Genomic DNA, 12,609 nt, shown 5'->3' on the forward strand with positions numbered 1-12,609 from the left:
GTGTGTACGTATGTGTAGAGACCAGAGGGCAATCTCAGGTGTAATTCTCAGGAATTCCATTACTGCTTTGATGCAGGGTTTCTCACTGACCTGGAGCTCATCAATTAGGTTAGCCTGGCTGGCCGGTGAGCCCCAGGGACCCTCTTGTCTCTTCACCCTCAGGGCCAAGATTACAAGTGGGCATTATCACACACAGCATTTTTAAGTGCGTTCTGGGAACCAAACTCAAATCCTCACACTTGTGAAGCAAGGACTTTACCAACTGAGCTATCTCCCAGCTCTGATTTTCCTTTTATATATGTATATTTTTAAAATGTCCTGTTACTCCCCAGATGACAGGATATTTTGGTACCCAAGCTGAGGGTTTAAGACCTTAAAAACAAAACAAATGAACAAAAATAACAGTCTTCACCCTAAGTTCTCATTTTTTATCTTTTATCATTCCTCTTTCACAGCTTCTATTTTTCCATTTCATGGAAATGATCTTCCTCCCTTTCATAGGAACAGAATTCTCGCCCCGATGCCTTTCTTCATACAGTTTCTCCTCCCAGGCCACTCTCCATGTTGTCTTTCAGGCCCAGCTTAAGTGCATCCTCCACTAAAGTTCTGCTCCACCCTCCCTGATAGCAAGTATCTGACACTGGCCAGGTGCCCAGGTACTATTAGCAGTCTATCAGTATTCACGGTCCTTACCTCTGCAGCTAGACTTTTAATTCAAGCACGAGAACAATTCCTTGCCATTTGCAACACACATCTTTATTGATGATACACATATGAAGTCTTTGGTGACAAAATTCAAGTCAAAACAAGTAGGAACAGAGTAGGCCATTCACGGACAGGTCCATTATCAATTCACATCGAGGACCCAGTAAAAATATTCCACCCAAGCAACACAATTCAAATCACAAATGTGTCTTCAGTACTACAGGACTACAGAACTACAGGACTACAGGACTATTTGGTATTCAGGAAATGGATCAGCTTAAAGCTGGTGACTGTCACAGACAACATCACTCTGAATGACACATTTTTCTAAACTGGCAGCTGAAAAGACCCCTTTACTATTCACACAAGGAGAAAAGCAATAACATCTCATTTTAACACTTGGAAAACTGAGAAATCACAGATCTTGAGGACACAGAGCAATCAGAATTTGTTTACCAGTTTGATAACTTTCACTTTCACCAAGAGGTCATGGTGATTTGCCAAGGCTCGGATTTTCTTAACACACACCCCAGATGTAGTACATAAGTAAAACAGGGAACCCTTGTTGAATTCTCTGTAGTTGAACACTTCTGCTCTGAGGTTGTCAAAGATAATCTCAAATAGAGTAAGAGCATTAATAAGAATTTCTGATTCCACATAAGAATTATAAAGGGAACTAAATGATGATGGCACTTGGGTACCGAGAAGTTTTTTGAGCATGTCTGGATTTTCAGCAAAATTTGAAAGTATTTTCAAAATTTCAACCTTAATTTTTCCACCCCCTTGTGATAACAAGCGGAAAAAGTTTGCAATGGAATTGACAAGCAGGTGCTGGTAGTCATTAGTAATAGTCATGTTTGTTAAAAATTTTAGCCCAACTACCTGTACTGCTGAGTTCAGGTTAGAAGCCATGATATCATCCATCACTTTGTTCATGTATACCTGCAGTCGGCCCTGGTTTTCATAATTTTCACTCAGGTTATTCATGGCCATTAAGGCTTTTTCCTTAATGTGGGGGTCAGTTTTGTTGATCATGTTAGCAATAATCGGGAGGCCTCCCAACTTTCGAATTGTTTCTTGATTACATGAATAATTGGCATTGTTGCTCAGGGTGAGCAGGGCTACCTGTTGGATAAAGGGGTCATCTGATTTCTGAAGCAAGGCTAGGACTTTCCTGAGATCTCGGACACCCAGAATCTCATCAATTTCATATGGAAAGGGGCGCTTATGCATGGGAATGGTTCTCTTGCCCTTCCCTCTGTGCTGAACCTCAGGTTCAGAGTCTGAATCTGACTCTGTATCAGTCCACCCAGATTCCCCCTCCTCAGATTCAGGAATCTCTGCTAGGAAAGCCTGTCCCCCATTAGCAGAAGCTGCAGCAGCTGCTGCAGCCCCATCACCGGGGCGAAAGCCCATCCCCAACTCATCCACTTCAACCTTGTTTTTCCTATTTTTGCCCTTGCCTCCATTCCGGTTCCTGTTTCCACCCTTGCCTCCACCTTTGGGCACAGCGCCAGTGGCTGATCCAGCCTTAGGTATAGCCCCAGTGTGAGTTCCAGGGCTTGCTTTTTTGCCAGTGGCTGCTGTCTTAGAGGACCCTGAAGTCCCAGGAGTCTCTGCGACCCCAGAAAGCATTGGCAGAGAGGCTTCAGCCACCGTGGCAGGTGTTGCTATTCTAGGAGTCTCTGTGGCATTGGTAGGTGCTGCCACCCTAGGGACCTGCACGGCTTCTGCGGTTGTTGCCCTCTGGGTAGATGCTGGTGCCCTAGCAAATGCTGCCGCATTGGGAGTTGCTGCCCCCCTGGGAGCCACTGTTGTCCCAGAAGGGGCTCCTGTCCTGGGAGGCACTGCTGCCCCAGAATACTGGACTGCCCTGGGAGGCACTACTACCCCAGGAGATTGGGCTGCCCCAGGATGCACTGTTGCCCCAGGAGACTGGACTGCTCTGGGAGGCGCTGATGCCACAGAAGACTGGACTGCCCTGGAAAGCACTGCTGCTGCCCCAAGAGACGGGGGTGGAAGGGGAGGCACCACTGTCCCAGGAGACTGGCTTACCCTGGCAGCAGCAGCAGCTGCTGCTGCTGCCCCAGGAAAGTGGGTTGCCACAGGAATATAGACTGCCCCAGGAGGCGCTACTACTGCCCAGGAAGGTGCTGCTGGCATAAGAGATTGGACTGCCATGGTTGGTGCTGCTGGCCCAGGAGACTGGGCTACCCCATGAGGTGCTACAGCCCACGGAAGTGCTGCTGGCATAGGATGTGCTATTGATGGGGAAGGGACTGCTGGCCCAGGAGACTGGACTGCCCCAGTAAGTACTGCTGGCCCAGGAGACTGGACTGCCCCAGGAAGTATTGCTGGCCCAGGAGACTGGACTGCCCCAGGAAGTATTGCTGGCCCAGGGAGTGCTGCTGCTCCAGAAGCCTGTGTGGTGCTGGCAGCTCCTGCCACTTTGGGAGCCACTACTATTGCTGGGGCCCCTGCAGCTGTGGGGACCCCTGCCACCTTGGGTGGGGATGTAACTGCACAGGCAGCTGAAGTCACGGCTACTTTAGTAGGCTCAGTTCCAGTCCCATTTGCCGCCTGGACCTTACTTTCTGCCCCATTCTGAACCTTAGGGCTGGGTGCAGCTGGCACCATTTCTTCAGCTGCAGCTTTGGCAAGAGTGGATGTTTCTTCTTGGGCCTTATTCATTGCCTCAACACTCACCAGGGCTGGGGTATTGAATCCTGGCCCAAGGTCAATTGTGAATCCAGCTCTTAGGCCAGCTCTAGCTCTGGCTCCAGTACCCACCGAAGCCCGGTTCTTGGGCTTGGCTGGTCTCTTCTTCTTCTGGTCTCTTCCTCTAGTATATTTGTAGACACAGTACCAGGCACTAGCCCCGATCACTATTCCAGCAGCTACGCAGCCAGCATCCCGAGCACGGCTCATGATACACTTGGAACAATTCTCTGATCCGGGTTGTGTTACCGGCTTGCCTAAGTGGAACGTATGTACCAGTCAAAGCGAGGCTCTCAAGCTCAGGTTTGAAAGTTCTTCTGAGGCTGCAAGCTGAGCTGGACCTAGTAGGAGTAAATGTTAGAAATGAGAGGCACAGGGTTTGGGCTCACTTTGTGTCTAACCTTAGAGGAGAGTTTGGGGACACAGGTGTGGAAGCTTACATTTGCTGATGTAGAGATCAGCTCCAGGTCTTATCTACAACTCTAATCCACCTTCCCAGTGCCAGTCCCTATCATTTCTTTGTCTCTAAATGGGGAGGGGGTAATATGGACATCTGGCAGAGAGTGGGAGATCTGAGATTCACCTACAGTACCTCCACCCCCATTCAAATGGCCTCAGATAGTGCTCATGTACATACCAACTTCCTGGGATCAGGAGCAATTCCCACGGTGCTCGTTCTCAGAGCTGCAGAGTCTACAGGTAAATGGATCTGTGGGTAGATGACAGGTGGTTTTGAGCCTTTGGTAGAGAGATAGTTGTTTCTCCCCTGATTTGCATTTGGTGGGACAAAAAAAAAATCTCTCAGGACTCTTCCTTTTCTTCCCCAATTATTAATTTAAAGAGACAGATACCACATGCCCCTTTCATTGCACCAAAAAGGACAGGCCAGGACAAAGGTGTCCTAAAGAAAGAAAAGATGCAGGCAGAGGTGTTCTGTTTCTATGTTCTGGCCTCTGCCACACCCACACCAGGGGGTCATCACCCCAAATACCGACCTGCAAGAATTCAGAGGTCTTTCCCCTTCCTTTAATTCAGTCAGAGCTTCATGCGGAGGACAGGCTGAAGGGCAGAAATATAGACTGCGGGTGCAGGCTGAGAACCTGGTGGACATATCATCATCCAGAACAAGAGCCCTAGTGTTAGCCTTTTTCTATCTGCACACCACAATGGCAAAAAAAAAAAAAAAAAAAAAAAAAAAAAAATTCCACCTTTCAATTCCTTTCATTCTTCTTGCCTCTTTCATCCCACCTCCCCAGGCCCCCAGCACTCCCACCCCCGTTTGCGCAGGCTCCCCAGGCACTCAACGCCCCCTTCTATTTCGCCCCACCCCTGGCCGCCATTTTTCTGAGACACAGCGCCACACCCCTTCTGCTGCATCGAAGCGGAGGGGGCAAGGCGAGAGTGCTGGCTAAGACGCAGCATGGGGGATTCCTGCCAGATATTCTGCTGTTCCTCGCTTATACTCAGCGGTTGTCCATCCCCCATCTTTCTGGCCTAGCACTAGCTTGCAGAACAAGGGCCACTAGGCCTGCCTCCTCAGTTTTAGGGTCGCGATTTTCCGTGATTTCTCTGCTCTGGGCTCCGCCTCCCACCCCCCACCCCAAATCCCCAGATAACCGCCATCTCTTTAGCCCGCATACCCGAATTCCTTTTTCAGGCCTGAAAAGACCAGGATGAAGGGCTCTGTGGGCCGCAGGTGTCTGGAAAGCAGCCTGGCAGTTAGCATGGCGGTTTAATACCAGATTCTGTCACGATCCCCCAGCCTGTGAAGCCCATGCAGCGCCAAATCCGCCATCTCTCCCACAGAAGCTGGCACACCCATTTCCTAGCACCCTAGAAGGACAGGGGGAGGTGGGGGAGGGGAGGGGGAGGGGGGAGGGTTGGGGCAGCAAGGTGTCTGAAAAGGGAGGATGGGAGTGAAAAATACCGATTGCTTCCAAATTTCAAGCCCCTCCAGCCACCCGATCCCAACCTCCTTGCTGGGCTTGAATGTGCTGCCACGTTTATTTCTCTTGCCTGCTCCTCTGAAAACAACACGGTAAGTAGGGAGCCGAGCCTGAGTGGCAAAAACAAAACCGCAAAACATCTGGGAGAGAAGTAAGCGGTTTCTCCCATACATCGGATAGTCCTTTCATTCCACTCCTCCCCTCTCGCCCGCTGCCCACCAAAATCCGCTGCACCGGAGATCCCAGGGTCTGGAAAACCGGGGCGGCAGAGGATGCAGAAATGCCTGAGGCCTTGACTTTCAGCATCCCTGAGCTATTTGTATCCCCCGAGTCCTGAGGATGTTCATTCTCACACCCACCTGTCCAGTTCTGAGGGAATTTTCTTCTTCTTGCCTGGCAGTGTGCAGCTTAACAGCGTTGGTACCCGGAGGAAGATGGCAGGGATGGCCGTCAAGGCTTTAAGTACCTTTGCCCACGTCAGCTCTTGGTCACGTGAGGCTTCATTGCCAGTCAGCTTGGGTCCCGGAATTCCACTCCCACCAAGAGCGGGACCCCCCTCCTTTATCCCCACTCCTGCCTCATCCTACCACATCAGGTCCTGTCAATCATTTATTGCCTTTGTAACTCAGGCCAAAAGTAGCCCCTTTCTCCCTGTATGAATTTGCTTTCTCTAGTTACTGGAGAAGAGCTGCAGCTTCTGGGAGAACTGTTGACATTGTTCACTTTTTTTTTCCTTGGGAATTATCTCATATCCCCCCCCCCCCCCCCCCCCCCCCCCCCCCCCCCCCCCGTTACTCCAAGCTTTCCCCTCCATCCTCCAGTCCCTACCTAGTTCCCACCATTTCCCTTGTGGTTGAGTTTCTGCTCCTGTATAGATAAGGGGTGCATATCAAAGAGGAGGCAAGGATTGGAGGTTAGATCTGCACTTCTGGAAGACTCGTTCTTTTGTTTTAAAAACCATGACTACAGCTTTATTTTGACAGGAAGAAGATACAATGAAAGAAGAACTAAGTGTGAGAAATAGTAGCAAACACTAACAGAAACGTTTTGTTTTAAAGCAGGATTTCTCTCGCGTTAATTTTGGTTAATTTTTATCACACAGAAAATAAATTGTATTGGCCACGTGGGAGATAGATTTCAAAGCATGCTAAGTATCTGAGCATTTAAAATGTATTTTTTCTTGATGATATAAACTTATTTCCACATGATCTGTAAATTGATCTGTGAAGATGCATTCAGTTGCCCTATCTTATTTATTTTGGATAAATAATACCCTACTTTTCTTCTTGGATAGCTTTTAAGTTGAATAAATGAATGACCTTCTCTTGTCCTGTTAGAGAAATACATTTATTTAACATTATCATGCTATTGCTTACTGCTGTGTGAATCTCCTGTAATTTCATGGCTGTAGCCATGACAATTTTGAACATCTGTCCCTGGGTTAGGTTCCAGTTTAGTGATTCATCTTTAGATGAAAAGAAGAGCTTCAAGGCTAAGAAAAGTAATTGTGTGAAGGGTGCAGGATTGGAAAATCCTCCTTGCCCTGCTAAGAAGGATAGAAGCTGCTGTTCCACCACCCCTCCCACACTCCTGAGCCTTTAATGCTATCCCCTGCATGCAGTCATCTGACTTTGTTGCTTACTTCCAAAGTATACATGGATAGCTCATCAAAGTGGTAACATGGGTGAATGCCTTTAGCCGCTTACCTTTCCTCTCTTAGGGGTAACTCAGCAATGCATGGAATAGCTTGCTCTTCTTATCTGCCTTTGGAGCTGAATATTTCAATGAATACAGAAGTGATGGTTGGGGGAAGGGTTGTGTCCTGGTGAATGTTTTCTTTAATATCCCATGTACTATACTACCTGGTCTGAAAGTTACAGCCTGATGGCCCTCACCTCTGGCTTCCTTTACTCCAAGCAACCAGTAGGATCCTAGGTTTGCTGCAGAATAACTGCCAGTCCTCCTCTACTTTGGTGCTCCCTTAGCCAAATATATGTCCAGACCCAAACTACAGTGCCCAATGGCCACACTGATCAACCTCAATTAGGTGTTCATACTTAATTAACTCTGTGGTCCATCTGAAATGATATTCATCCTAAAGGTTTTATTTTTAATTGTGTATGGGTCTAAATCAATTTTAGGAGGTCAGGTTAGAGATCCTTGACAGCGACAGTTTTCCAAGGAATCTGTGATCCATCTCTCAGATATTAAGAGCCAACAGAATGGCCTAAAGAGATTTTGTTTTGTGTATTTGTCAAGATTAAGAATCTTCTTTGTCAGTCGGTAATGGTGGCACACACCTATAATCCCAGCACTCGGGAGGCAGAGGCAGGAGGACTTCTGAGTTTGAGGCCAGCCTGATCTACAGAGCTAGTTTGAGGGCAGCCAGGACTGTTACACAGAGAAACCTTGTCTCAAAACAAACAAACAAACAAAAACAAAAAGAAAAAAAATCTCTTTTGTCTAGTAACAAATATTACAAAGCATGTTTAGAGCCCTAATTCAACCTCCCAGCATAAAAGGAAAGCTAAATAAAACCAATAAGGAAATATATAAGTATATATGAAGAAAGAATCTTGTAGCTTTTCTATTCCCAGCCACTGTTAACTATTTTTGATTTTCTTTTAAAGCACATTTTAATAAGTATGGTTATGCTTATTGATAAAGTTCCAAATGAAGCAGAAGTCATAAAGGAAATAGGCATTGATATTTGTGTTGTAATATCAGTAAATCTGCAGATTCACTTGTGGAACATTATTATCTTAAAGTCAAGGTTTCCTCCCTAGGAACATTCATGTGAGCACCTGTCCATTTTTATATTTTATGTTTCTTCAGCTATCTAATTCACATTATTTGCTAATTTTTCTGAATTATTAGTTATCTTTGTTGTAAAATCACTGTTTCTTTAAAAACTACTTACTATTTTTATTTTACGTGTATGTGTGTCTGTGTGTGTATGCCACAAGTATATGGGTTCCTGTGAAGGCCATAAGAGGAGGTTGAATTCTCTAGAGCTGGAGTTACGAGCGGTTGTTTGTTACTGGATGTAGGTATTGGGAGCAGAACTTGGCCCTCTGCAAGAGCAGCAAACACTTTTCACCCATGAGCCATCTCTGCAGCCCAACCACTATTTCTTTCTTGAATTACAATTTCTCACGGGAAACTGTATTTAAAAGAAAATATTCTACTATTATATATTTATTTTCTGCTAGCCAACTTTTTGATATCTTAATAGTTCCACTAGTTCTTAGGTGACATTTTTGGTTTGTGTAGATTTATACTAAATGCCATTTTTTTTTTTGTAACAGGTTCTCATTTCCGCCTTTCTTTTTTGAAATTTTATTTTTTATTTGTTTATTTTTATTTTATGTGTATTGGTGTTTTGCCCACATGTATGTCTGTGTGATGGTGTTGGGTCCCCTGGAAATGGAGTTACAGACTTGTGAGCTGCTGTGTGGGTGCTGGGAATTGAATTCGGGCCCTCTGGAAGAGCAGCCAGTGCTCTAACTGCTGAACCATTTATCCAGCCCCGAAATTTTATTTTTTATTGTTACCACTACAGGGATAAATTTTAAACAGGACAAAGATGCAGTGATTTTCAAGTATATGAATAAGTCAGAGTATAATTTTATATTCTTCCTAAATATCATACTTTATGAATTCTAAGTGTTCAATCAAAATATTTGATTGAGAAATCCAATTTCCATCAGGAGACATTCTGGACAAGCACCTTGATTATAAAAAGGCAAGATATGTTTTTGTTTTTAGCATACCATTATACAGAAAAGACAAAATGATTTAATGTCAAGACAATACAACTAAATACTACTAAGTACCTACTTATACAACCTTTGAAAAAGTTTATTAAAAGTAGGAAAGCAGAAATAGCAATTATTTTCATGTATTAAAAAAGGTACAAAAAACTTTTCTAAACCTGAGTTTCCATTAGTTGCTACTCTTACTCCATGTAATACTTTTAGAAACAAAATGCTAACAAAATAAAATACATAATCCCAATTTATACGTGCCAAATCCCAAATAGGATGAAACCTTAAGATTTTTTGTAAGTTAGTCATTTCTCCTTTTCTAATATTCATGCTTCCTTCTCTTTATTTTTTTCTCTGACCATGACCTCTCTGAGACCCTCCTCATTGTGTTCTCTTTTGTCTTATCCCTTAGTGTAACATATGTCTTTTTCAAGGGTATTTTTAACTTATCTTTACTAGTATCACACAAAAAGTAATATTCAGAAATATTATAATGAGTGGAAGTGACTTGCAAGATCTATTGTCCTGGTAGCCCACAGGGGAGTGATAAATCTACCAGGTCAGAGAACTTCATGTATTCTTTATCAGGTTAAGGATATTTTCTTTTGTATCTAATTTAATTTAACCAATAATGAATCATTTAATTACATATAATTCTTTACTATGTAAATGAAGTTTTCCCTCTTCTTCTTATTAATAGTTTGAAATTTTAAGAATGACTAGCTTCATTTACTAAGTGCTGAGCTATGATTATAGTTCAGTGGTAGAGTGCTTGCCTGCTAGCAGGAGGCCCAAGTTCAATCCCCCAAATTCAAATGCTTTGATTGTAAGATTTCCCTTTCTATTAACTTGCTGTTGTCCAGAATGATGAAAATAGAGCGTTCCCATCACTTTTGTTGCCCACAGTATATTCCCAACACATCTAGACATATTAACACTTTTGTAAACTCCAACCCTCCTTCCTGAATTGTTTACAATAAACACAAATATCCTCGTTACAACTGACAGGAATCTACCATAGTCAAACTTCATACACTTCTGCCTCATTTTTCCTTCTCTAATCATCCTAGCTTCCTTGATACGCCTGGGCCAAATTGGCCACAAACCCTTCATAGAGCCTTTGTATGTGTGTGTGTGTTTGTCTTTCTGCTTGAGATAATCTCCTCCTACATATCTCCACATATCCCTCATACTGCTGTATTTTATCAACGGTGAACTTTAAAGGGAATCTAGCCCAGTGGTAGAGTACTTACATAGCACCCTCTTTTACTCCCTTGCTTCCTGATCTCCTTCTTCTTTCCTAATAGTCTTTCAGGATTTTTCTTTTAGATTCCACATTTGCAAGGAAACATGAAATACCTTTCTGAGACCGGTTTATTTTGCTTAACACAAAGGTTTTCAGTTCCATCCATTTTATTTTTATTTTTTGCAACAAAAGATCCCCAGTTCTATCCATTTAGTGACATGATTTCTTTTTTATGGCAGAACAATGTTCCTGTGTGTGTGTGTGTGTGTGTGTGTGTGTGTGTGTGTGTGTGTGTACCACATTTTCAAAGCTCAACTTTTTAGTGAGTCTTTTCCTGGTCAATTTGTACCCCAGAAGTAAAGCTGTCTCCTTCAGTTACCAGAGAAAGGCTTAAATTTTGTCATGTGTGGAAAGACTATAAAGGCCAAGAAAAGTACACTGTATTGCAGTGGATGTGAGAAAAGCATAGAGGGTCATATATGTCTCTCTTTGCTGTGCTAATAGGGCCAGGAAAAAATCAGGACCAGAATTCACTAGCGATGTGGCCTGATATGATCAGTAGCTCACATACTGAAGTCTTGTTCAGACAGAGGTTCCTTTTTGCTCTCCTTGTTTTCATTCTTTGAGAATTTCATTCAATGTGTTTAGATTATGCTCACACCTTCCCTCACCTCCTCCAGATGTCTTACCCTCTCCCTTACGCACCCAACTTGGTGTGATCTTTAAAAAAAACCCATTTAGTCCAATTTCTGCTGCCCATCTATTCTTGGATATGTGGTCTTCCACTGGAATATGCTCATTTTTACCAGGGTTTACACTCCTAAAGAAAACTGAGCCCCCATCAGAAGCTATCAGTTACCAGTCGTTCCTAAGCTAGGAGTGGGGACTTCATGCCCACCTCTTCTCCATGAGGGTATTTCTTCTGGCTTGAGTTTTGTAGGTCTCGCACATGCTGTCTCAACTCCTGTGAGTTATTAATGTGCAACTGCCCTGTTGTATCCAGACAATACTGTTTCCTTGTACTTATTCACCACTTCTGGCTCTTATAGAGACTTTTGATAGGCAACAATTCTGTTCTCTTGGGGGCTATATGACTGTGGCCTAGGCAGGAACAAGAAGAAGAGGAGGAAACTCATCCTAATTCTGATCCCTGCAGGTTGGTGTGAGGGTGAGTACTGATTGGAGACTGCTAGCATGGGTGTACATGGTAGTAGCACAATTTTTAAGTTTGGAGTGTACACTGTTTCCCAGTAGGGCCCATGGAAACTTAACCTCTTTCTCATTTCATTCACGTCTTCTAAAGTTCAGGGCAGTAACAACAGCAGAAATAGTTGGCATTGGTGACTTAAGAAGGCAGGATGGGCCGGGCAGTGGTGGCGCACGCCTTTAATCCCAGCACTCGGGAGGCAGAGCCAGGCGGATCTCTGTGAGTTCGAGGCCAGCCTGAGCTACCAAGTGAGTCCCAGGAAAGGCGCAAAGCTACACAGAGAAACCCTGTCTCGAAAAACCAAAAAAAAAAAAAAAAAAAAAAAAAAAAGAAGGCAGGATGGAGGAAGAAGTTTTCAGGGAGTCAGAGGAATGGCAACTGGGGTTACATGTAGCCAACATACATAGGGGTATATGTTTTCACACTATTTGCAGCTGGAATATCCATTAGTCAAGTGTCTACAAGCTTTTCAATGAGTTATTTAGCCATCCTCCCAGCTCCCATTAGTGTCGAAGGAATAGGGAGGCTGGGAGCCTGGGTGGGACCCAGCTTACCAAGTGTATCGTCTGGCTATCAGCATTGAGTTACTATTGTTGTGTGGGCTTTACAGGAGCAGGACAAAGGTCTCATCTGCTCAGGGGACTCATAGACAGCTCTCTTCTCTCCTTGCTTGCTTGCGTGCATGCGTGTGTGTGTGCATGTATGCGTGTGTGTGTGTGTGTGTGTGTGTGCGTGTGCGTGTGCGTGTGCGTGTGCGTGTGCGTGTGCGTGTGTGTGTGTGTGTGTGTGTGTTTATAGGAGCAGTTTCATTTTAACATGAGGGAAACCTCTCTCACCCCAAATCCCATTATTCCTAATGGGCTTAGGGATTGGGGGAAACAAACTCAAAGAAATGCTGGTATAAACTCTGTGAGTAAAGAAAACAGCATTTTCTTGACTGAGAAAATGAAACTGGAGAACATGTACAGAAATGAAACAAATCAGTTTCCAGTAGGTTAAGTAAGACTCCCCAGATGTAAA

At 44.3% G+C, this 12,609-nt stretch overlaps 1 protein-coding gene and 1 pseudogene across 3 annotated transcripts; one reads left to right on the plus strand and one right to left on the minus strand.

The window, feature by feature from the left end:
* Positions 1-734: 734 nt before the first annotated feature.
* On the minus strand, positions 735-5,306 carry Armcx2 (armadillo repeat containing X-linked 2). Of its 3 annotated transcripts, none has more exons than XM_052735834.1 (4): positions 5,064-5,306; positions 4,419-4,523; positions 4,061-4,132; positions 735-3,764 (listed from the first exon to the last, which is right to left on the minus strand). In XM_052735834.1, exon 4 carries the CDS (start codon positions 3,631-3,633, stop codon positions 1,147-1,149), a length of 2,487 nt encoding a protein of 828 aa, XP_052591794.1. In that variant the 5' UTR covers positions 3,634-3,764; positions 4,061-4,132; positions 4,419-4,523; positions 5,064-5,306; the 3' UTR covers positions 735-1,146. The 3 variants fall into 3 exon arrangements, with proteins under 3 accessions (XP_052591794.1, XP_052591789.1, XP_052591800.1); XM_052735829.1 differs by having other exon boundaries at positions 4,419-4,577; XM_052735840.1 differs by having other exon boundaries at positions 4,061-4,189; positions 4,419-4,577.
* The window catches only part of LOC128117118 (60S ribosomal protein L7a-like), a 60,315-nt pseudogene continuing 51,674 nt past the window's right edge, over positions 3,969-12,609 (plus strand).

Source organism: Peromyscus californicus, unplaced genomic scaffold (assembly GCF_007827085.1).
Source record: "Peromyscus californicus insignis strain IS unplaced genomic scaffold, ASM782708v3 Scaffold_10__1_contigs__length_136768540, whole genome shotgun sequence".
Taxonomy (NCBI): domain Eukaryota; kingdom Metazoa; phylum Chordata; class Mammalia; order Rodentia; family Cricetidae; genus Peromyscus; species Peromyscus californicus.